General features: G+C 40.5%; 1 protein-coding gene across 3 annotated transcripts in view; it reads left to right on the plus strand.

Annotated features, from left to right (window-relative positions):
- Window positions 1-27,080, plus strand: part of LOC133642999 (axin-2-like) — a 54,686-nt gene that overhangs the window by 24,532 nt on the left and 3,074 nt on the right. The window contains exons 4-10 of one of the 3 annotated variants that reach the window (XM_062037417.1): window positions 931-1,033; window positions 5,627-5,767; window positions 5,852-6,360; window positions 6,431-6,604; window positions 10,653-10,871; window positions 10,958-11,098; window positions 14,394-14,561. In XM_062037417.1, coding sequence (XP_061893401.1) covers window positions 931-1,033; window positions 5,627-5,767; window positions 5,852-6,360; window positions 6,431-6,604; window positions 10,653-10,871; window positions 10,958-11,098; window positions 14,394-14,561 — 1,455 coding nt within the window. The remainder of the gene's footprint in view (window positions 1-930; window positions 1,034-5,626; window positions 5,768-5,851; window positions 6,361-6,430; window positions 6,605-10,652; window positions 10,872-10,957; window positions 11,099-14,393; window positions 14,562-27,080) is intronic. The other 2 variants (XM_062037418.1, XM_062037419.1) reach the window with 2 other exon arrangements.

Raw genomic sequence — 27,080 nt, forward strand, 5'->3', positions numbered from 1 at the left:
TTGCCGATTAATTTAGTCATCGATTCGTTGGATCTATGTTATGCGCATGCGCAGAGTTTTTATTTTTATTTTTAATAAACCTTTATTTATAAACTGCAACATTTACAAACAGCTGAGAAACAATAATCAAAATAAGTATGGTGCTAGTATGCTGTTTTTTTCAATAAAATACTGGATAGGATAGAAATGTAGTTTGTCTCTTTTATCCGATTATTAATCGATTAATCGAAGTAATAATCAACAGATTAATCGATTATCAAATTAATCGTTAGTTGCAGCTAGGGATGTCCGATAATGGCTTTTTGCCGATATCCGATATGCCGATATTGTCCAACTCTTTAATTACAGATACCGATATCAACCGATACCGATATCAACCGATATATACAGTCGTGGAATTAACACATTATTATGCCTAATTTGGACAACCAGGTATGGTGAAGATAAGGTACTTTTCAAAAAAATTAATCAAATAAAATAAGAAAATTTAAACTTTTGAACGATTCCGGGAGAATCGGAAAGTTAGTCCCGGTTCCAATCGATACTCGATACCCCACCCAGTGTCGACAAGGCTTTTTGGGCTCCCTCCATCCCATGTCACTATACAACTGGGCGCTTCTTCGTTGGTGTTCAGCGGCTTCTTCTTCCGGTCGGCAGACTTATTCTTTTTTTCCGGTCGGCGGACTGGGTATGGAAACTAGGAATCGAAACTAGGAATCGAAATTTAAACTTTTGAACGATTCCGGGAGAATCTGAAAGTTAGTCCCGGTTCCAATCGATACTCGATACTCGATACCCAACCCTAGTGTCGACAAGGCTTTTTGGGCTCCCTCCATCCCATGTCACTATACAACTGACACAATGTTCCTCGATGACGTTTGCACACCTTGAACTATTTCCCCCCCCCACCCCTGGTCCGTTTATTTCCAGCGATGGCATCCCTCCTTACAAACTGAGCTCCAAAAAGCAGCTTCACCGGGAGATGCAGCGAAACGTGAGGATGAACAGCCAAGTGTCTCTTCCTGCTTTTCCTGTAAGTACATTAATCAACGCACTCCTTCTTTTTTTTTCCAAACTAGGTGCTCGCCAGCTAGCGCGGCGTCATTTCCATACCACCTTCTTTTTTCCCTCTTGGTTCTATGAATAGTTGCGCGGCAAGCAAAGATCTGAGGAGAAAGCGTCAAAAAGATCTTGCCTCCCACTCACACACACATGCAAACACGAGCCCCCTCGCTACCTTTGGTGTCACCTACACCCGCCCATTAGGGTGTCTTGAAGTCTGCGGGAGAGCAGGAGGTCTCTAAGCTGTTTATCGCCACAGTGCTCAAAACGCACCGGGGTTCTTCTTCCCCAACCAGTGATGCAAATACAGAGAACAGAGGCGAGGTGGAGATGAGGGGAAGATCTTCTGCCGCTTTATCCCGAGGGCTCTGAAATGAGCCCAACAAAAACACAAAGATTCTCAGACACGTTCATTCTCGCGCGCACACACACACACACATGCGGCGCTTTGATCTGAGGATGAATGGAGCACGCGCGCAGGAAAAGTGACAACTTCCAACAGAGCTTGGCCCCCTTTTGCTCCACCGCAGCACCCCCACCCCCTCCCCCTGGAGGTGCGGGATCTAAGGGAAGAGTTTGAGCATGTCATGTGAGCTTTCAGTGGGTCAAAGGGGAGTTGGTAGCTTAAGGCTCTTAATAGGAGCTAACTTCAGCGCGGAGTTTGGAATAAGTGTTAAAACAAGTATCCGGCAAAAATAAACTTCACGTAACCTCGCCTTTCGTCACCATTTTTGACATGCGGCATTTTTTTTTTTTTGGAAAGGGGAGGAATAGATCCGCAGATTGGATCTGGCAACCCCTCCTCCTCTCTCTGGCTGTCCCGCGTTGCTTTTATTTTCACTTTTTTAGCCTTGTTTTTGTTTCCCCCCCTCCCGTCTGATTTTTGGCGATGGCTGCTGCTCCCTCGGTGCCGCGCGGCGCCTCGGGCTCCATCGGAACGCTTCTTTTCCTCACTTTTTTCTCTCCTCCCCTTCATCTCTACTACAAAGGGACGAGAGAAAACAAAAAAAGGAAAAAATCAAGAAAGCCTCAGCGCAAAAAAATGCAAATAATTTAATATGGGCACACACACACACACACACACGTACATATATATATATTCTCTGTCACTTTTGTAGCTCAAAGGTGCCCAGTGTGTGACAGAGGAGGGGGGGATAAATTATCTCAACCTTTCTGATCTTGCAGCCTTTTTTGTGGCACCTTCATGTGCCTCCTTTGCTCTCTTCACTATCCTTTTCTCTGGCCTCCTGCGCTCATCTTTGCATCTTTTTTTTTTTTTTTTTTTAATCCCCCATCCTTCCTCCCTGGAGTTCCTTTCTACCCCCTGTCGATATGTGCCTTTTATTCCGAGATGTAAAGTGACTACTTCCCATCTATCTACCCCCAACACACACACACACTAGTATCAAACCATCTCCCTCCTACTGCGTTTTTGATATGTGACGGGGCAACACTTTGAAGTTAGCCGACTTTAAAGGCCTACTGAAATGAATTTTTTTTATTTAAACGGGGATAGCAGATCCATTCTATGTGTCATACTTGATCATTTCGCGATATTGCCATATTTTTGCTGAAAGGATTTAGTAGAGAACATCGACGATAAAGTTCGCAACTTTTGGTCGCTGATAAAAAAAAAAGCCTTGCCTGTACCGGAAGTAGCGTGATGTCGCAGGTTGAAAGGCTCCTCACATTTCCCCATTGTTTACACCAGCAGCGAGAGCGATTCGGACCGAGAAGGCGACGATTACCCCATTAATTTGAGCGAGGATGAAAGATTTGTGGATGAGGAACGTGAGAGTGAAGGACTAGAGTGCAGTGCAGGACGTATCTTTTTTCGCTTTGACCGTAACTTAGGTAAAGGGGCTCGTTGCATTCCACACTTTCTCCTTTTTCTATTGTGGATCACAGATTTGTATTTTAAACCACCTCGGATACCATATCCTCTTGAAAATGAGAGTCGAGAACACGAAATGGATATTCACAGTGACTTTTATCTCCACGACAATACATCGATGAAGCACTTTAGCTACGGAGCTAACGTGATAGCATCGTGCTTAAATGCAGATAGAAACAAAATAAATAAGCCCTTGACTGGAAGGATAGACAGAAGATCAACAATACTACCAAACACTGGACCTTTAACCACACGGTTAATGCTGTGCCGCCTGTCGAAGCCTAGCAATGCTGTTGCTAACGACGCCATTGAAGCTAACTTAGCTACGGGACCTCGTCAGAGCTATGCTAAAAACATTAGCTCTCCACCTACGCCAGCCCTCATCTGCTCATCAACACCCGTGCTCACCTGCGTTCCAGCGATCGACGGCGCGACGAAGGACTTCACCCAATCATCGATGCGGTCGGCGGCTAGTGTTGGATAGTGCGTCTGCTATCCAACTCAAAGTCCTCCTTGTGTTGCTGCAGCCGGCCGCTAATACACCGATCCGACCTACAGCTTTCTTCTTTGCAGTCTCCATTGTTCATTAAACAAATTGCAAAAGATTCACCAACACAGATGTCCAGAATACTGTGGAATTTTGCGATGAAAACAGAGCTGTTTGTATTGGATTCAATGGTGTCCGAATACTTCCGTTTCAACCATTGACGTCACGCGCATACGTCATCATACATAGACGTTTTCAAGCGGAAGTTTCCCGGGAAATTGAAAATGTCACTTTATAAGTTAACCCGGCCGTATTGGCATGTGTTGCAATGTTAAGATTTCATCATTGATATATAAACTATCAGACTGCGTGGTCGCTAGTAGTGGCTTTCAGTAGGCCTTTAAAAGAGACCCGCTAAGGATGACTGAGCGATCGGGGCCCAGTGTGACCACGCAATTGTGTCTGCCACACCTTTTAAAACAGGCCTGGGCAATTATTTTGACTCGGGGGTCCAAAATTAGAGAGAAAAATGTGTCCGGGGGCCGGTATATCTGATTTTTAGGAACACTAATACAAAACCTCACAATAATGTCTGATTGAATGCTAAAAACTAATGGCATTTCAAACATTTTTTTACTGAATGAGCAACCTAGAATGTACAGACTGTGGCATTTACAATATTAACTATGAAGGATAAAACACTGAATATTGACAACATGAACGTCACACTCCCTCTCGATCGACATATTTTACAATCAAGCGAAACGCAACAAAAATGCAACAAGCACCACGAAATATGAACACGAAGGGTCTTCACTGGCTTCCAGTTAGATTCCGCATGGAGTTTACAATTTTAGTCCTGACATTCCGTGCGTTGCATGGTGGGGGCCCTCAGTACATCACTAACTTGTTATGCCCCTACTCTTCAGGGTGCAGCCTCCAGTCTTCAGGCCAGGGTCTTCTAAATATCCCGAAAACTCGTTTTAAAAGCTGTAGAGACCTGGCATTCCAGACTATAAGCTCCCAGACTCTGGAACAATTGGCACCAGTCCATCTGTGATCTTGACTGTGTTGAAACTTTCATTTCAAAACTTCTCTTTTTAGTAACGTTTTAAGTTAATGCACCTTTTAACTATCATTTTTTAATCCACTTCGTATCCTTTTTATGATGTAGCCCCTGGTGTTTCAAATTTAATTGTTGTTTTTCTTCACTGTCTGTGAAAAGCGCTTTATAAATAACATTTATCTACTTACTACTTACTTACTGACTAAAAAATATCCCTGCTGTGACGTAGATTACCATACTAATTAGATTACCGTAATTTCCGGACTATAAGCCGCACCTGACTATAAACCGCACCATCTGAATTTAGGGGAAAATACAGATTGCTCCATATATAAGCCGCACCCGACTATAAGCCGCAGGGTTTTGATGTGTAATTAGCGTAGTATATAGGGGTTCCTGCTACCACGGAGGGGATTGTCGGGACATAGATGACTGTTTGGGAACGCAAAGCGTCCCATTTATTAACAATAAATCTTTCAATCATTCAATCAAACTTTCACATCTTTGACATGGCGAACAGCATTCGTGCAGAGTACAAATAATACAACGGTGCAAAGTAATACAAAGTGCTCGCCTGTACGTTATCAAAATAACCAGCTTACCGGTATATGAAAAGTCAGTCTTTAATCATTGTGTCATCGTCTTCCTCCTGTGTACTAAAACCACCGAAATCCTCTTCGTCGGTGTCGGAGAAGAACAGGCAGTATATAAGCCGCACCCTTGTATAAGCCGCAGGGACCAGATCGAGGGGAAAAAGTAGCGGCTTATAGTCCGGAAATTACGGTACCTTAATAACTAATTAGATTACCATAGTAACTAATTAGATTACCATAGTAACTAGTATATCATGCAAAAGCGCAGATTCCAACCATTGAAATACTTTGTATAGTTCAAGACTTACGGTCATTAGAAAACATCACTGCACATCATAATGGCAGCTACAGTTTTCATCTTAAAGATCTAAAAAAAATTATTTGGGAATGTCCGGCGGGCCAGTTTGAAAAGCTTAATGGGCCGCATGTGGCCCCCGGGCCTTGATTTTTCCCAGGTTTGTTTTAAAAAATGAAAAACCTTCCAAAATGAAGGCACAGCTGACGGATTCTCCTTCCACCCACAGCGCACCCGTTGTCCTCCCAAAGAAGGGGTCCCGGTGGAGCCGGCAAAGTTTGCGGCCCAGCTCATCTCACGCCTGGAGAGCCTGAAGAGGGAACAGGACACCCTCAGCTCTCTGGAGGTGAGGCTGCAGCAGATTCAGGAGGTTTGTGTGCTTCTCCGTGGAGTAAAGTACACCTCGGTGTTTCTTCTTCTTCTTCCACTGAGCAATGTTGTCTTTTGTCTCTAGGAGGAAGAGCGAGAGGACACGGAGATAGTGGGAAGTGCTCAGCAGATCCCTCCTCATCCACTCCTCCTTCTCCCCGGCTCCTCCGAGGAGGACCCCCAGGCCATCCTGGACAAGCACCTCTCGCGTGTCCTCAAGACGCCTGGCTGCCAGTCCCCCGCCGTCATCTGGCACTCGCCTCGCTCCAGCTCGCCGGAGCACCGACCCTTACCCCGAGCAGGGTTCGGACTAAAGGCGTCCCTTTCCAGCCCCGACCAGGGATCCTTCACTCTCACCTTGGGCCCCGGCGGAGCCCTGGTGAGCAGGCAGAGCACCACCAAGCACATCCACCACCATTACATCCACCATCACGCCAGCCCCAAGACAAAGGAGCAGTTTGAGAGGGAGGCCGCTCTCAGGGTGCACGCTCTGTGCTCCAGCAGCGGCGAGTGTCCGCCCTGCCAGCCTTACCAGCGCAGCCGCAGCCTGGGCCGAGAGACGTGCGGCGTGGTCTCTGCAGACTCCAGCGTGGGGTCAGTTCTCCAAAAACAGCTTATTTTCCTTTTTCCCTCCATGGCATTAACTTATTTGCTTTCCCCCAAGGCGTTCCAGCTCTCTGTCCAGGCGAGTGTGCCGTTCAGGGGCCGAGGAGGGGGTAGCCGAGAGGTGCATGGAGGACTGCGGGGCCCTCCAGCTACCCAGCAACACCACGGACCCTGCTCAGAACGTCTTGCAGTGGATCCTTGAAAGCAAACGTCAGGGCAAACACAAGTCAAGGTAAGCTTGGATCAGACCTGGGCAAATTAGGGCCCGGTAAGCTTTTCAATCTGGCCCGCCGGACATTCCCAAATAATTTTTTTAGATCTTTAAGATGGAAAGTGTATGATGTGCAGTGATGTTTTCTAATGACCGTAAGTCTTGAACTACCGTATTTTCCGCACTATAAGGCGCACCTAAAAACCTCCAATTTTCTCAAAAGCTGACAGTGCGCCTTATAATCCGGTGCGCCTTATACATGGACCAATATTGAGCCACAACAGGTCTCGCAACCCCAGCCTCTACTGTAGCATCTATTCTATGCGGTGCAGTGTGGGCGGGAAGCGTTTCCACAGAAGCGGAAGGAGATTTTCACAACAAAGTTCTAAAATTAGTGATATATCAGATATATCAGATTGTAGGTGGGTTTATTTTGTGCACTTCGCGTTGATATTTCACTGTTTTTTTGCATTTTTGTTGCGACAAACATTCATACGTTGTCAATATTCAGTGTTTTACCGTTCATAGAAATTTTTTTTAATTCCATTACGTTTTTTAAGGCGGTCTGTCATACCGTTTTTAGCATTCAATCAGACATTATTGTGAGGTTTTGTATTAGTGTTCCTAAAAACAGATATACCGGCCCCCAGACACATTTTCTTCTCTAAATGTGGCCCCCCCCCGAGTCAAAATAATTGCCCAGGCCTGGCTTGGATGATTCCAGCAGAATTTCTATGTTATTTTCTTGCTGCCCTCAGTCTTCTCTTGCATAAAATATCTCTTAAATCAGTGATTCCCAACCACCGGTCCATGGTCCGGTACCGGTCCGTGACGCATTTGCTACCGGGCCGCAGAGAAACATTAAATAATTTATAAACGACTGCATTTTCTCCGACTTAACTTTCGCCTGTCCCACTAGACACACTAAGAAGCTTGTTTATAGGTGCACAATAAAACTCTTCATTGGAAGTTGTCATTTGTTATAACTTTGTGACATGTTAGGGTTATATAAATAAACATTGATTGATTGATTGATGATACAATGCACATTAATGAACATATAAAATATCAATGCGACAGATTGTAGCCAAAAGGCTGATTTCCATCTGCATCTCATTGCAAAGAAACAAGCCCAGGGCTCCCACTAATTCAGTGTTATACCAGTGTTTCCCATAAACTGCCAAGATACCTGTGGCGGTGACATCATCGAGTAATTTGCATAGTTTACTACAATGATATGATTTTCTCTAATAAGGCTCAAAAAATGTATACTTACTAATTAATAATAACAGTTTTGTTTTAAACGTCCATCCATCCATTTTACAATATAATTACAACACTATGTACATATTTATATACAGATTTGAACAATAAGTTATTCACTGAAATATATTTATTAATTGTGGTTCTTACAAAAAATATATCTTATAAAATATAAAAGCTAAAATGTCTCTTAAAGCTCTGTCCCTTTAATTAGTGCATACTAAATCATTTAACTTTAGCCTACTACTACAACCATATTATTTACCAGCAACATAAAGTGAAACAGAGGCAGAGGTGTCCTGCCACAGTCAGTAACAAATAAACAGAAAACAGTAGTGGTCAAATACAAATAAGGCAACAAGAGAAGTATGCTCTATCCTCTTTTGTAAAGTAAATCTGAACAGCCGATATGGGCATTTACATCAACTATATGATTTGCCTGAGAAGCTGGACAGGACAAAAAACAAAACAAAAATTTATTTTTTTTAAAATTTAAAAACAAAAATTTTTTTTTATTTGTGGTGGACGTAATTCTTTCGTGGCGGGCCGCCACAAATAAATGAATGTGTGGGAAGCACTGTATACTGAGTTGTAGTTTTCATGCACTTATTTTTGCTGTATTTATCTGGCACAAGTGAAAAGCCGGTCCCTGAAAATAATGCTTACATTAAACCGGTCCGTGGTGCAAAAAAGGTTGGGGACCCCTTTCTTAAATGACTTAAGATGCTTCATTGGATTAACCATCTCCCAGTTGATGTGCTAGATCAGAGTTTTTCAACCACTGTGCAGTCTGGTGTGCCGTGGGAGATTATGTAATTTCACCTATTTGGGGTAAAAATATTTTTTGCAAAGCAGTAATTGTAGTCTGCAAATGATGTGTTGTTGTTGAGTGTCGGTGCTGTCTAGAGCTCGGCAGCGTAACCGTGTAATACTCTTACATATCAGTAGGTGGCAGCCGGTAGCTAATTGCTTTGTAGATGTCTTGAACACGTCGTGTGAGACGACAAGGGTTTGTCGTCGTATCTGATGCTTAAACCAAAAATTAACAAAAGGTGAGTGCCCCTAAGAAAAGGCATTGAAGCTTAGGGAAGGCTATGCAGAACGAAACTAAAACCGAACTGGCTACAAAGTAAACAAAAACAGAATGCTGGACGACAGCAAAGACTTACTGTGGAGCAAAGACGGCGTCCACAAAGTACATCCGTTCATGACATGACGATCAACAATGTCCCCACAAAGAAGGGTAGCAACAACTGGAATATTCTTGATTGCTAAAACAAAGCAGAAGCGGGAAATATCGCTCAAAGGAAGACATGAAACTGCTATGGGAAAACAGGAAAAGCCACCAAAATAGGAGCGCAAGACAAGAAGTAGAACACTACACACAGGAAAACAGCAAAAAAGTCTAAATAAGTCAGGGTGTGATGTGACAGGTGGTGACAGTACATCTACTTTGAGACAAGAGCTATATTGATGCATGCTTGGTTATGCTTTAAAGCAGGGGTCACCAACCTTTTTGAAACCAATAGCTACTTCTTGGGTACTGATTAATGCGAAGGGCTACCAGTTTGATACACACTTAAATAAATTGCCAGAAATAGCCAATTTGCTCAATTTACCTTTAACTCTATGTTATTATTAATAATTAATGATATTTACACTTAATTGAACGGTTTAAAAGAGAAGAAAACACGAAAAAAATGACAATTAAATTTTGAAACATAGTTTATCTTCAATTTCGACTCTTTAAAATTTAAAATTCAACCGAAAAAAAGAAGAGAAAAACTTAAAAAAAGAATTTGTGGAACATCATTAGTAATTTTTCCTGATTAAGATTAATTTTAGAATTTTGGTGACATATTTTAAATAGGTTAAAATCCAATCTACACTTTGTTAGAATATATAACAAATTGGACCAAGCTATATTTCTAACAAAAACAAATCATTATTTCTTCTAGATTTTCCAGAACAATTTTTTTAAAAGAAATTAAAAAGACCTTGAAATAAGATTTAAATTTGATTCTACAGATTTTCTAGATTTGCCAGAATAATTTTTTTGAATTTTAATCATAATAAGTTTGAAGAAATATTTCACAAATATTCTTCGTCGAAAAAACAGAAGCTAAAATGAAGAATTACATTAAAATGTATTTGTTATTCTTTACAATAAAAAAAATAAATTTACTTGAACATTGATTTAAATTGTCAGGAAAGAAGAGGAAGGAATTCAAAAGGTATATGTGTTTAAAAATCCTAAAATCATTTTTAAGGTTGTATTTTTTTCTCTAAAATTGTCTTTCTGAAAGTTATAAGAAGCAAAGTAAAAAAAATAATGAATTTATTTAAACCAGTGAAGACCAAGTCTTTAAAATATTTTCTTGGATTTTCAAATTCTATTTGAGTTTTGTCTCTCTTAGAATTAAAATGTCGGGCAAAGCGAGACCAGCTTGCTAGTAAATAAATACAATTTAAAAAATAGAGGCAGCTCACTGGTAAGTGCTGATATTTGAGCTATTTTTAGAACAGGCCGGCGGGCTACTCATCTGGTCCTTACGGGCTACCTGGTGCCCGCGGGCACCGCGTTGGTGACCCCTGCTTTAAAGTCATATCCAACAAATTGCGACAACAATTTTTTTACTGTCAACTGAGTTTAATTTTTTAATGATTTCTGCTGATTTTTGGATATTTTCAATGAAAAAATGTGCCCCGTTTAAAAAAAGGTTGAAAAGCACTGTGATAGGTATTCTAACTGCGTGTAGTTTTTGTTTGGATCATGTCTTAATTTTCTGTGCTTCTCTCTCCCCAGCAGCCCCCAAAGCACCAAAAAAGCTTTCGGCGGCTCCTCCACCCAGACTCATACGTGGGGCGGAGGCGGAAACTGCGCTCACCTGCGAGGCCACCAGCCGTCGCAGCCCTTCATCCAAGACCCCGCCATGCCACCACTGCCCCCTCCTAATACCCTGGCCCAGCTGGAAGAGGCCTGCCGTCGACTGGAGGAGGTTTCCGTCAAGACCACCAAGCAAAGGTACACTCCTTACCCTCTTTCAATGCGCGCCGTCAATCGTTTTATTGATGATGCTCCCTGCTGAAGTTTCTCCACGCTTCCCGCAGGCATTCACTGTCCAATCTCCAGCGGGACAAGAGCCACCTTGTGCCTTTGCAGAGTGCAGGGTCCACCCCCATGTCTCCTGCCAACCCTAACCCCACTTCAACAACCAAAAGCAGCAGCGGCCTCTGCCTTCAATCGAACGAGTATGTTAGCCTCGCCCTTCCTCCTCTTACCCATTCACCTCCATACCTACATGCATTCACTCACAATAGAAGCTTATTTTGAGCGCATCCGGTAAATAGTAGTCGCTGCACCACCACACCGAGACATGTTCTTTCATTTGTATGTATCATTTTTTTTTCCCCCCGCCGTCCTTCGTTGAGCTGCCAGTTGGCCAAGCAGAGCTCAGCAAAGAGGCAGCTCCTCTGAAGTGGGCCTACAAAGCCTTGGACCTAGCTGAAGGGGAATTGATAACACTCTACACCCCTCCCCTTTCTTCATGCACACACACATTTATGGGCCACGCCACTGGGTCACTTCGTTACCGCCGGTTAGGTCATTCTTCATCCAACGGGGTCATTTTTAATATATGTAGTCGTGCTCTAAAGTGTACATACACTTGTAAAGAACATAATGTCATGGCTGTCAACTCGTGTTTTTTTGTGATAGAATGATTGGAGCACATACTTGTCGGTCACACAAAACATTCATGAAGTTTGCTTCTTTTATGAATTTATTATGGGTCTACTGAAAATGTGAGCAAATGTGAGGGGTCAAAAGTATACATACAGCAATGTTAATATTTGCTTACATGTCTCATAACCCAAGTTTCACTGCAATAAGGTACTTTTGGTAGCCATCCACAAGCTTCTGGTTGAATTTTTGACCACTCCTCTTGACAAAATTAGTGCAGTTCAGCTAATTTTGTTGGTTTTCTGACATTGACTTGTGTCTTCAGCATTGTCCACATGTTTTGACATCACATGGACAAAGATAAGACCTTCCGGAGGAAAGTTCTGTGGTCAGATGAATCAAAAATTGAGCTGTTTTGCCACAATACGTTTGGAAGAGAAAAGGTGAGGCCTTTAATCCCAGGAACACCATTCCTACCGTCAAGCATGGTGGTGGTAGTGTTATGTAGGGCTGCAACAACTAATCGATTAAATCGATTTAAAATCGATTACCAAAATAGTTGGCGATTAATTCAGTCATCGATTCGTTGGAACTATGCTGTGCGCATGCGCGGAGGCTTTTTTTTAAATTTTATTTTATTTTTTTTGGTTATTTTTTCGTTGTTGTTTTTTGTTTTTTTTTATAAACCTTTATTTATAAACTGCAACATTTACAAACAGCTGAGAAACAATAATCAAAATAAGTACAAAAACAGTACAAATCAGCGCCAGGGCGGCGGTGAGGCTACGTCTCATGAGGTGGCGTAAACTAGCCAATGATGTGTCATGTGCAGCTCACGTGACGACGGCGTCTCCTTTGCTGGAAACATTCGAAAAGTGGCGCAGGAAAACACGACCGATAGTTTAGCGGAGAAACATCCTGAGGTTATTGCTTCAATGGAGAAAAGTGTACGACCTGAGTCGTCAAAAGTGTGGGAACACTTCACTTTAAAGACTTCAAAGAAGAGCGTTTCCTGCAAAATGGCACGGAAGTACAACATTGCTTCAGAAGCACCTGAAAAGGAAACATGTTGGAGCCATGGATGAAGGGAGGAACTCACAGTACGTAACTTTTTAAGTCCATAGTGGCAACAAGCATTCATGAGTTCAGCTTTTTTGTGAGTAACGTTAAAGTTATGCCTTTGTTGCAACGCGGGGCTGATAATGTGTCTCCGGCACATTTGACTCCGTTTTGAGAGAGAAAACGCACGGTTACCAATTTGGAAATAAACGTAACGGACAGAAATATCTCAGGTTGGTTTCATAATGGATCAATGTAGCCGGGCCGATAAAGCTATATAAATATATTTAGATTTGAGTGACGCTTTAGTATAACTAAACGTTATGAAGGTGCTGGAATATTTCATGCTATTATTCAGAGGCAGCCTGAAATGAATCCTTTATTATTCACAACAGAAACGTGTACATTATCTGATTCAGTTCTGATGAGTTACATTTCTGTGTTATTGTTGGTGTATGCTGCACCCCCAATGTCCACAACATGGTGCCAGTATGCTGGGTTTTTTTTCAATAAAATACTGGAAAGGATAGAAATGTAGTTTGTCTCTTTTATCCGATGATTAATCGACGTAATAATCGACAGATTAATCGATTATCAAATTAATCGTTAGTTGCAGCCCTAGTATTATACTCTGGGCCTGTTTTGCTGCCAATGGAACTGGTGCTTTACAGAGAGTAAATGGGACAATGGAGAAAGGAGGATTACCTCCAAATTCTTCAGGACAAGCTCAAATCATCAGCCCGGAGGTTGGGTCTTGGAGGCAGTTGGGTGTTCCAACAGGACAATAATAATAACAATAATACATTTTATTTATAAGGCACCTTTCTGGGCACTCAAGGACACGGTACAAGATCGAAACAATAAAATTAAATTGGATAAAAACAACAACAAAGATAGAGAAGAAAAGATGATTACAATGAATAAGCAGTCAGGAATAGGTGTTGTCTTGATTTGAAGAGGGATATTGAGTCCAAGTTTCGAAGGGACGGTCAGATGGATGGATGAAGAGGATCTTGGGGAACGTGAGGGCGTGGCGACATGGATCAGGTCAGAGAGATAAGATGGAGAGAGATTATGGATGGCTTTGAAAGTGAGGAGAATTATTTTAAAGTGGATACGATGTTCGATGGGTAGCCAGTGGAGTTGCTGCAGAACGGGGGTGATGTGCTGGATTGAAGGGGTTCTGGGGATTATCCGGGCTGCAGAGTTCTGGAGAAGTTGAAGTTTGTGAGGGAGACCAAACAGGATCCCCAAACACACGTCAAAAGTGGTGAAGGAATGGCTAAATCAGGCTCGAAGGAAGGTTTTAGAATGGCCTTCCCAGAAGTCCTGACTTAAACGTGTGGACAATGCTGAAGAAACAAGTCCATGTCAGAAAAGCAACACATTTAGCTGAACTGCACCAATTTTGTCAAGAGGAGTGGTCAAAAATTCCAGCAGAAGCTTGTGGATGGCTACCAAAAGTGCCTTATCTCAGTGAAACTTGCCAAGGGACATTAACATTGCTGTATGTATACTTTTGACCCAGCACATTTGCTCACATTTTCAGTAGACCCATAATAAATTCATAAAAGAACCAAACCTTCATGAATGTTTTTTGTGACCAACAAGTATGTGCTCCAATCACTCCATCACAAAAAAATAAGAGTTGTAGAAATTCATTGGAAACTCAAGACAGCCATGACATGATGTTCTTTACAAGTGTATGTACACTTTTGACCACGACTGTATCTACTCTTAACTTTATATAATTATCACACGTACCAGCATCTCTCTCTTACCCGTCGCCGTTTCTCTCTCCTGCAGCGCTACAGAGTGCCGGAAGGGTCTAACGAGCCACGGGCTCTGCAGCGGAGAGACGGTGGTCACCTACTTCTTTTGCGGGGAGGAGATCCCCTATAGGAGGACCATGAACAGCCACAGTCTCACCCTGGGCCACTTCAAGGAGCAGCTGCGCAAGAAGGGCAGCTACAGGTGTGTACCGCTTAACATTGCACAATTTGAGGGGGGGGGAACCGCTTGAAATGACGTTGTGGCCATACCATTGCTGCAGTATTATATACTCCAGTCTCCACCTTTCTGCAGGGGCCCTCAGTCTCCTCTCGGATAGGTGTTTTGTTACTCTTCAACGTTGTTAGCGTAACTCTGGCACTACTTGACGCGTTGATTTTATTTAAGACACTTTGTCAAGCTAGCACACATGAGATGGCACGACATTTAGTCCTCGAGGTTGCAGATTTAGTAGTCCAATGAGTACCACGAGGACGATATTGGTATCCGAAACGTTCACATTTCTTAACGTCGATGCCCATTTTCAATACTCTAAGCAGCTATCTGTATCGCCATGCACCGCGTGGAGCTGCTCCCCTTAATCGATGATCCATCGCGGCAAATAAACATTACATACAAGTATTATTATCATTGGAGAACAAGGCTAAACATGTCACACACAGAGTAAGAGAAAGCAAGAGTAGGCAAGCTACTTGCTAAATTAGCTTGAAACAATGGAAGAAATAAGTGCTTAGTAAACCTTAAGGCAGGGGTGTCCAAACTTTTTCCACTGAGGGCCGTACACAGAAAAATTTAAGCATGCGGGTGCCATTTTGATATTTTTCATTTTCAAACCTTAACAAAATATATGGATTTATTATTTTTTTTAACCTTTACTGCTCCCGGGGAATATAAAGGGTCTCAGTCATTAAACTGTTAAAAATAAGTCAAATTATTATTTTTTTTTTAATTTAACGCTTACAGTAAATCTCTATATCAACTTGAGGTTGATATCAATTTAAAAAAAAAAAGGTTTTCTGTCAAAGACAACTTTGTTTTTTATAGTAAAACTGAAATATGCAGTACTTAGTGATTAGAGCCTTAAAAGATCAATAATGCAGGACAATATTTTTGAGTAATCACAGTGAAAAGTTAAATAAAATCCTACTAAATATATTTGGAATCCAAAAGGTCCCCCACTCATAAAGTGATACATTTTTATTAGTTTTTTTTTTACTTTTAACACTTAAATTACGAGATCAACTCCAGATATATATGTCGATTTTACGTTTGAACTATTATTTTGTTTGTTTTATGCTCTTTTGTCAAATAAAACTTTGATGTTTTTATATGGCAACCACACAATATATGCAATATTTTTTCCACATTAAACATTTTAAAGTGATATTTTTTAAGTAATAATTTATTATAACATTGATTTTTAGTCTTTTTTTTTTATTATTAGCAATGGCAAAAAAAATAAAGACAAAAGAAAAAAAACAGCCTGCATGGCAGCTTTGTGTCAACATTGCAACTTTTTCTTGTTAGATTTCACCTCATTCCACTTTTTTAAAATGTATTTTTAAATTTTTTCAATATTATCAATTTTGCAATTTTTGCAGAATGTGTGGCGGACCGGTAAACAATCAGCTGCGGGCCGCAAATGGCCCCCAGGCCGCACTTTGGACACCCCTGCCTTAAGGAATGTAGATGGAAGTGCGTTACAGCAGAAATTAGGCCGTTTTTAGCAGCGACCTCAGTCAATAATAAATATGGCAGTGCCATGTTGGCATTTTTTTCCATAACTTGAGTTGATTTATTTTGGAAAACCTTGTTACCTTGTTTAATGCATCCAGCCGGGCATCACAACAAAATTACCGTATTTCCTTGAATTGCCGCCGGGAATATAGTATTCGCCTGCCTAGAATTACAGCCGGGTCAAACTCGTTTCTCAAAATAATTAGCGCATGCTTGGCACTTCCGCCGGGTCAAATATGAGTCATTAAATGATGGTGGTAGAGTGCGCTAGTGATCCTTCTTGCGACTACCAGTACTGCAGAAGACCGGTGCTGCAGAAGAAGACAACAAGCAGCAAGCGTGAGCAGCGATCGTTTGCTTGCACTTTTAACATGGAGGATTACATATCTAAAATAAAACAGTTTTCTAAACTGGACTTTCAATCGAAGCAGGAGGTAATAATTAAAAGAATATCTCCAGAGACTTTTAAAACTGAAGAAAGATAAGGAAGACTGCCTTTGATCAGAAGCAGCTGCACATGGACATCATTTATAAGTAAAGGTAAGACCATAATAACGTTTTTTTTTTTTATTAAATGTCCTTTTCATGATAAGGTAAGCGCCGGAGTAAGAAGAGGTATTAAAATAATTAGCGCATGCTTGCCCATCCCGCATGCTTTTGGTAAGCGCAGGAGTGAGAAGAGGTTTTAAATTAATTAACGCCCCGGCGACTATTCAAGGAAATACGGTAGGCATAATAATGTGTTAATTCCACGACTGTATATATCGGTATCGGTTGATATCGGAATCGGTAATTAAGAGTTGGACAATATCGGATATGGGCCAAAAAAGCCATAATCGGACATCTCTAATTTATATTCAAGTTCTAAAGATGTATTACTTACATTCTGCTTGAAAATAGCCCTTCGAGAAATTCATAGTACATTTTTGACCATCCTTCTTAATAGCAAAAAAAATCTAAAATTGTTAGGAAACGGAATCTGAATACCGTATTTTTCGGATTATAAATCGCTCCGGAGTATACGTCGCACCGGCCGAAAATGCATAATAAAGAAGGAATAAAACATATATAAGTCGCATTTTTGGGGGAAATGTATTTGATAAAAGCCAACACCAAGAATAGACATTTGAAAGGCAATTTGAAATAAATAAAGAATAGTGAACAACAGGCTGAATAAGTGTACGTTATATGAGGCATAAATGAAGGTGCCTGGTATGTTAACGTAACATATTATGGTAAGAGTCATTCAAATAACTATAACATATAGAACATGCTATACGTTTAGCAAACAATCTGTCACTCCTAATCGCTAAATCCCATGATTCTCATTCTCTTACGTGAATGAGATCAATAATATTATACGCTAATGTGTTAATAATGTCACACATAAGTCGCTCCTCAGTATAAGTCGCACCCCCGGCCAAACTATGAAAAAAAACTGTGATTTATAATATGAAAAATATGGTATGTTACGTTAACATACCAGGCACGTTCTCAGTTGGTTATTTATGCCTCATATAACTAGGGTAAGAATATTATTAGGATAAGAAATTATCGAGTTTGAGCCCATTATCGAATCCTCTTATCGAACCGATTCCTTATCGATTCTCTTATCGAATCCAGATAGGTTGTTGTATATGGGAAAAAAACAATATTTGGTTTAACAAAAGCTCACTTTTATTTGATAAGAAAAAAATAAAATAAAATAAATGAGTAAATATTGACTGTTACCCCCCTAAAAAAAATTTAAAAAAATAAATATTGACTGTAGTTACCCAAAGTATATTAAGTGGGATTTTTCAGAAAAACAAATATATACAGTAACACAAAAACAACCTGTCTCTGTGATCACTATAGGTGAATAGCCATGCCTTGAGGCGTTTTTTTCCGGTCCATTATTTTTGCTGCTTGTGTGACATCACAGGAAATGACGTAGTTCAGAGCAACATTTCCTGTGTTGTCCCACGGGGCATTTCTTGTGGGACGGGATTCGTTCCCAGGGATTCGAATAAAGAACCGACTCTTTTTCTTTACTATAGTGGCCTCGATAACGGGAACCGGTTCTCAAAAAGGGATTCGAGTCCATGGAATCGGTTATTTTCTTATCGAACAACCGGGAAAACCGGTTTCGAACATCGTCCCTCAGCCTGTTGTTCACTATTCTTTATTTATTTTAAATTGCCTTTCAAATGTCAATATTTGGTTTTGGCTTTTATCAAATACATTTCCCCAAAAATGCGACTTATACTCCAATGCGACTTATATATGTTTTTTTCCTCCTTTATTATGCATTTTCGGCCGGTGCGACTTATACTCCGGAGCGACTTATACTCCGAATAATACGGTAGTCCAAATTGAAAGGATGCCCTACCTCTGACCATGGAGAGCAATGATGTGAGGTTATTATTGTGTTTAATGCTTGTTCATGGGAGTCATGTTATCTGTTGGGTTCAGACGGAGGACCGTGTCTGGTGTGTGTGTGTGTGTGTGTGTTTTGAGAAGGGGAGGGCGTATGGTGTTTGGAGGGGGGGGAGGTTAGTGGGAGAGTTTGAACTGCAGCGATTTTGGGTCCCATCTGGTATTGATTTCCATGCTAAGGCACACTTAATACGCGGCTTTGAAGCCCCGGCCGCTTTCATTTGAACCAACAAAGACTCTCACAAATGGCCAGCATGCAAATGCTTCACTGATGCTATCAGGGGCCCTCTCAACCCCCTCCACCCCCAGCTCACACACCACCACCACCACCACACACATACACACACTCCTCATCCTCCTTCGCCTTCTTCTGCTGTGTACATGCACCATGTTTACACACGCTGTAGTCATTTGATGGCTACTTTGTTAAAGGCAGCGCTGGCATTAGGAAGATGCTGTGGAATTAATTAGCAACGTGATCAAGCCTGCTTTCTTTTTGTTCGCTAGTAACGGGAGATCAACAGTTGTGACGAGGGTCTGTCGGCCTCGTTCCTCTCTCTCTCTCTCTCTCTCTTCTCTATCTCTGGTCCCTGTGTGGTACGTCCACATTTTTGGGGGGCAAAAGGGAGAGCAGTTTAACAGCAGCCAGAGAATGTGTGACGTTTGGTCATTTCTCCAGCATGGCAGCGGTTCAACAAAGAACAGTAATGCTGGGCCCTGCCAGACGATATTGGTGCCAGATGTCAGTGCGAAGGAAAGGGGGTTGGGGGGTTGGGGGGGGGGGGGGGATTTAGCCACATAAAACATGTTCCAGTGGAAATTCTGGCTCTCAGGCTGTGGATCATGATGGCTCTTTTGATGATTCCTCATGTCGCTGACCTCTTCCCCAGCAAACAGGAGAGACGCTTCTTGATGATCGTGATGACCCTTTCGTTTCATTTACTTCATGTATCTTACTACTTTTTAGTACCGCCCCCCCCCCCCCCCCCCGCATGCATGTTGAAGGCCCCCCAAACACACCCCAACTATCCCCAGAATGCTGTTTCTCAAGATTATCCTTTTATAAGAATGGCCTGTTCTCGTTAAAAACGTAACATGGTTGCACACACACACACGTTCTTGTATTTGTTACCTTCTTGAGACCTCCGAATAATGCCTACCTCTTTAGGACCACCCTTTCTAGATATATAAGGATGTGTGTTTACAACATTAATAATATATACATTCTATGCAAATATAAAAAAGGTAAGCATTTAGTCATTTTTTTCTTTATAAATTTTTGTTTAAAATTGGTTTTTAATCTTCATTATTTACTTTATTCCAGTATGTCTCTATATACATTTTTTTTTTTTTTTTTTTTTAAATGCATTTTGGCCAAAGGGGGCGCATTTCAATTTCGTGCACACACTTGTTATTTCATATGTTGACCAGAGGGGGAGCACTTCACATTTTTACACACACTTGTTATTTCATATGTTGACCAGAGGGGGAGCACTTTTAAAACCGACACACAGTCAATTAGAAAAATCCCTCCTTTTCGGGACCACCCTCATTTTGATAGATTTCACCACCAATTGAGATCTCTATTTTTTGTTTTTTTTTGTAATGTGCTTAAGGCCGATGACAAAGGAGTCACGGACCACAGATGGCACCTGTGGCGCACTTTGAGCAACCCAGCTGTAGAAGCTAACTGTTAATGGCCACTCTAGTCTTAGTAGCGTAGTGTATTTGTTCATCCTATGGTCACATATGGGTTGTCTTACGTCAGCACCGGAAGTCGTAAAATCAGCTTTCACCTGGCGGATTTTTTGGGGGATTAATAGGGAAGTCCTTCTTTAGCTTGTTTTATCATATATTGCTGCCTTTGCACCTGTCAATGTTTACTTTTGTATGCACATTAAATCAACAAAAAATCCTGACTTTGAAGCAATGTTCACGGACTCTAGTATTTGGCTCTCTTTTAGATGCAATGGTTTTCCGTATTGGGACCATGATTTATGTCCTAACTTGTTCACATGGAAATTACTTTTCCTTGTTGATGTCTCAAGAAGGGTTGAATACAAAAATAAAAACGCACACACACACACGTTCTTGTATTTGTGGACTTTTTTGAGACCTCCGAAAAATGCCTACCTCTTTAGGACCACCCTTTCTAGATATATAAAGATTTGTATTTACAACATTAATAATATATACATACTATGCAAATATCAAAAATCTTGTTGTGAAAAATGAGTTGGAATTTCACAAGAAAAACTTGGAATTTTGGCAGTATTGTAATAAAAGTCGTCATTTTACTCAACGCAAGTCCAAATTTTACAAGAAAAACTGAACATTTGTGCAATGTTATGATAAAAGTTGGAATTTTACTCAATAACAGTCGCAATTTTACAAGAAAAGCTTAACATTTTGGCAATTTTATGAAAAGAGTCGTAATTTTACTGCACAAAAGTCACAATTTTATTAGAAAACTTAAAAATTTTGGCAATATTATATTAGTATTCGGAATTTTTACTTGGCAAAATTATGACAAAAGTCATAATTTTTTACTCAAAAAATTTCACTATTTTACAAGACAAATGTCACCATTTTGCATTAAAAAGTAATAATTTAACATAAAAAAAAGTAGTAATTTTACGAGAAAATATTGCAATATTACAGAAACAGAAAAAATATGAGAAATTGTTTCCAATTTTATTAGAAAAAAGTCGACACGTGAGAAAAACACTGCTTTTAGTTAAAAAAAATAAAAAATTTGTTTGTAATTGGTTTTTAATCTCCATTATTTACTTCAAGTTATTACAGTATGTCTCTATATACATACCGGAATTTATTTATTGTTTTTATGAATTTTGGCCAAAGGGGGCACATTTCAGTTTCTTACACACACTTGTTATTTCATATGTTGACCAGAGGGGGAGCACTTTTAAAAGCGACACACAGTCAATGTGTAAAATCCCTCCTTTTTGGGACCACCCTCATTTTGATAGTAGTCACCAGCAGGGGTGCTAATGAGACATTCTCTATTAGATGCAATGTTATTGGGACCATGATTTATGTCATCACTTGTTCACACCTCCTCATATGGAAGATACTTTTCCTTCTTCATGTCTCAAGAAGGCTAGAAATACAAGAACACACACACACACATGCACACACGGAGCAAATCAAGGCATTTTTCCATGACATGGTTAATGAGTGAATTGTGAGTGAGACACCCCTCCTCTTTACTACAAACCCCCCCCCCCCCCCCCTGCTGCTTTCTCTTCCTCAAAAATAAGAATGATGGTGGGTTGCATCATTAACGACCCACATGATGTTATTAACCCCCTCACTTCCTCGTTGTTCAACGTTTATCGGCCACCCGTCCTATATGTGTGTGTACTTTCTGCAATACACTGCAATATCATAGTTATTAGCATGTCTGCCTCACAGTCAGGACTTTCAAGATCTAAGTTTGCATATTTTCAACGGGTACTCGCACACCCCCGAAACATACACAATAGGCCTTTTCCACCACAAGTTCTAGGAACTTTATTTATAAATGGTCGATTTATATAGGCTAGTAAGGTAAAGTTTTGTACCTGACAGTTCTAGGAACTTAAAAGTTCCTAGAACTGGGGTCGGCAACTCTTTAGCTCCTTCCTTGAGTTCGACACCTGTGGCCTAAGTGCCTGCATAAGAGAATGATGGGCTCCTAGCTTATGTGGTGGGGGCCACTTTTGCTTGAGACCCTCACAGATGATTTTGAAGCCGCCTTCAAGCGCTCTGTGGACAAATGTTGTCACCACCATGAATGGTGACATTTTGCTGCCTGTTACGTTCCTTTCTCTCCTAACTTTCCTCCCCGCGAGAGCACTTATTTAAAGTAGTGGCTGATTTTTTTGCCTGCCATATCTGCAACGCTAAAAAACATAACTCTGACACAGAGGAAACTATTTTTAAATTTATTTTTTAATAAACACGACATGCTTGTAATGCTTTCTTAAGCGTTACGGGTTGCAAAGGGGTGGAAAGTTTCCGGTAAATTTCCGGAAACTTTTTCCACGGGAAGTTAAGGTCGGGAAGTTTGGAAATATTGACGATTTTTGGATTATTCAAAGTTGGACACCGTCCATAGGAATTAATGGGAATTATTGGGAATATATGGGAATTACTAGAAATATATGGGAATATATGGGAATTACTGGAAATATATGAGAATGAATGGGAATATATGGGAATTACTGGAAATATTTGGGAATATATGGGAATTACTGGAAATATATGGGAATATATGGAAATTAATGGGAATATATGGGAATTGATGGAAATATATGGGAATTAGGGGCGGCGTGGCGAAGTTGGTAGAGTGGCCGTGCCAGCAATCGGAGGGTTGCTGGTTACTGGGGTTCAATCCCCACCTTCTACCATCCTAGTCACGTCCGTTGTGTCCTTGGGCAAGACACTTCACCCTTGCTCCTGATGGCTGCTGGTTAGCACCTTGCATGGCAGCTCCCGCCATCAGTGTGTGAATGTGTGTGTGAATGGGTGAATGTGGAAATAGTGTCAAAGCGCTTTGAGTACTTTGAAGGTAGAAAAGCGCTATACAAGTATAACCCATTTATCATTTATAATTAATGGGAATGTATGGGAATTAATGGGAATATATGAGAATTACTGGAAATATATGGGAATTAATGGGAATTACTGGAAATATATGGGAATTGATGGAAATATATGGGAATGTATGGGAATTAATGGGAATATATGGGAATTACTGGAAATATATGGGAATGTATGGGAATTAATGGGAATTACTGGAAATATATGGGAATTAATGGGAATTACTGGAAATATATGGGAATTAATGGGAATATATGGGAATTACTGGAAATATATGGGAATATATGGGAATTACTGGAAATATATGGGAATTGATGGAAATATATGGGAATATATGGGAATTACTGGAAATATATGGGAATTAATGGGAATGTATGGGAATTAATGGGAATATATGGGAATTACTGGAAATATATGGGAATTAATGGGAATTACTGGAAATATATGGGAATTAATGGGAATTACTGGAAATATATGGGAATTAATGGGAATATATGGGAATTACTGGAAATATATGGGAATTCATGGGAATATATGGGAATTCATGGGAATATATGGGAATTACTGGAAACATGGGAATTAATGGGAATGTATGGGAATTACTGGAAATATATGGGAATATATGGGAATTACTGGAAATATATGGGAATTGATGGAAATATATGGGAATGTATGGGAATTAAAGGCCTACTGAAATGAATTTTTTTTATTTAAACGGGGATAGCAGATCTATTCTATGTGTCATACTTGATCATTTCGCGATATTGCCATATTTTTGCTGAAAGGATTTAGTATAGAACAACGACGATAAAGATTGCAACTTTTGGTATCTGATAAAAAAAAGGCTTGCACCTACCGGAAGTAGCGTGACGTAGTCAGTTGAACATATATGCAAAGTTCCCTATTGTTTACAATGATGGCCGCATGAAGTGAGAGAGATTCGGACCGAGAAAGCGACAATTTCCCCATTAATTTGAGCGAGGATGAAAGATTTGTGGATGAGTAAAGTGCAAGTGAAGGACTAGTGGGGAGTTGAAGCTATTCAGATAGGGAAGATGCTGTGAGAGCCGAGGGTGACCTGATATTCAGCTGGGAATGACTACAACAGTAAATAAACACAAGACATATATATACTCTATTAGCCACAACACAACCAGGCTTATATTTAATATGCCACAAATTAATCCTGCATAAAAACACCTGCGTGTTTGTTATGCTAGCTCCTAGCTCCTCTGCTAGCTCCTAGCTCCATAGAACACGCCAATACAATTCAAACACCTGATCAACACACACAATCACTCAGCCCAAAAGACCGTTTACCTAACCCAAGGTTCATAAAGCTTATATATTTTTAAAAAGTTACGTACGTGACGCGCACATACGGTCAAGTTATCGAATGTTTAGCAGCCAAGGCTGCATACTCACGGTACCTGATATTCAGCTGGGAATGACTACAACAGTAAATAAACACAAGACATATATATACTCTATTAGCCACAACACAACCAGGCTTATATTTAATATGCCACAAATTAATCCTGCATAATAACACCTGCGTGTTTGTTATGCTAGCTCCTAGCTCCTCTGCTAGCTCCTAGCTCCATAGAACACGCCAATACAATTCAAACACCTGATCAACACACACAATCACTCAGCCCAAAAGACCGTTCACCTAACCCAAGGTTCATAAAGCTTATATATTTTTAAAAAGTTAGTACGTGACGCGCACGTACGGTACGGTACGTGTTATGCTAGCTCCTAGCTCCTCTGCTAGCTCCTAGCTCCATAGAACACGCCAATACAATTCAAACACATGATCAACACACACAATCACTCAGCCCAAAAGACCGTTCACCTAACCCAAGGTTCATAAAGCTTATATATTTTAAAAAAGTTACGTACATACGCAAAAAAAAGCCAAAGCTGCATACTCACAGTAGCACGTCTGCGTCTTTGTCATCCAAATCAAAGTAATCCTGGTAAGAGTCTGTGTTGTCCCAGTTCTCTACAGGCGTCTGTGTATCCAAATCAAAAGTCCTCCTGGTTAGAGTCTCTGTTATCCGAGTTCTTCCATCTTGACTGCATCTTCCGGGAATGTAAACAAAGAAGCGCCGGCTGTGTACTGTTGTGGCTGACTACGTTCGAAAAATACGTCCATTTCGCACCGACAACTTTCTTCTTTGCTTGCTTGGCTTCCTTCTCCATAATGCAATGAACATGATTGAAACAGATTCACGAACACAGATGTCCAGAATACTGTGGAATTATGAAATGAAAAGAGAGCTTTTTCGTATCGGCTTCAATGTGGAAGGCATACCCGTGTTCGCCGGGCTACGTCACACGCATACGTCATCCGCAGAGGCGTTTCGAACCGGAAGTTTAGCGGCAAATTTAAAATGTCACTTTATAAGTTAACCCGGCCGTATTGGCATGTGTTATAATGTTAAGATTTCATCATTGATATATAAACTATCAGACTGCGTGGTCGGTAGTAGTGGGTTTCAGTAGGCCTTTAATGGGAATATATGGGAATTACTGGGAATATATGGGAATTACTGGAAATATATGGGAATTAATGGGAATCACTGGAAATATATGGGAATTAATGGGAATATATGGGAATTACTGGAAATATATGGGAATTTATGGGAATTCATGGGAATATATGGGAATTACTGGAAACATGGGAATTAATGGGAATTACTGGAAATATATGGGAATTAATGGGAATATATGGGAATGAATGGGTAATTACAATAATGATATATTATAGGGCACTTGTCTATATGCTGCTGCATCTTTGTGGCATTTTTGACGTAGCTCTTTGCACCGTATTTGCAAATGTACACCGCCTTTCCGCCTACATTGCTTGGGGTGAAATGTCTCCACACATCAGATGGTGTACGTGGCATTATTCTGTTTGTATTGATTTATTCTTGCAAAACACTAATGCAATGCCACACACAGTTATAAATAGTCAGCTAGACAATCGGAGTAGTCTTTAAAAATATTTTTAAAATATTTTATTGATGGACAAATTAATAAATAAACAGTCAATCGGCATGCTGAATCAAACTATAAGCTACATTCTTGTACGACAACAGAATGGCTAGCAGAACAGAAGGCAGAGGAAACTACACCTTTTGATTTAGTATTTGCTAGTTGAACTTTACACATCACAAAAAAGGTATAAATTGGGATCGCTAACCTTGTTAGCATAAATGAATGGGATTTAACAGAGAGAAAATTAGCATCACGGCTAACGGAGAAATATTTTCGCTTCATTATGAGACTGGTGGTGGTACATAAACCTAGCTAGCTAGAGATATTGGCCCCAAAATCATTGAACAAGTACAGGAACAGCTAGCTAGCTTGAGTGTAAGTCTGCTGGAGTAGTCTACAGTCATACAGTAACAAGCAATTACACCTCTATTAACACTTAAATACCATAGATCAAATATATTTACCCCAGTAATATCATCAACACTTACATGACTGGATGAAGTCCTTGGGCTCAAATACTAGTGTGGCCTCAATAACCCTGCTGTAGTGTGTAGCATGCTGGTAATTATCTGTGCATGTGATGGAGGAATGCACAGTGCAGGGTTGAAATCCTACTGAATTTGCATTAAATCAGGAGGTTTTAGCTAATAATCATGCTGAAAGATCTAGCATGTTGCATTCAAGTTTATTACCATTTAATTCCCATGGAAAGTTTCCAACTTTGAATATTCCTGGAATTCTGCAACCCTTCTTGGGGTAACTCCTGCTAGTTGACCTCGTACCAGTCGATCTACCTGATCATATGCAAACTTCCAATCAATTCTTCAATCAATCCATCTATTATAATTAGTCAGAAAAGGTTGGTGAAGGAAGCCAACACACTACTTGCTGTGTTCACTTACCAGAGACAAAAAGTTCACAGCACAGTCTGGAGTGTTC

This window comes from Entelurus aequoreus, linkage group LG25 (assembly GCF_033978785.1).
Source record: "Entelurus aequoreus isolate RoL-2023_Sb linkage group LG25, RoL_Eaeq_v1.1, whole genome shotgun sequence".
NCBI classification, from domain to species: Eukaryota; Metazoa; Chordata; class Actinopteri; order Syngnathiformes; family Syngnathidae; genus Entelurus; species Entelurus aequoreus.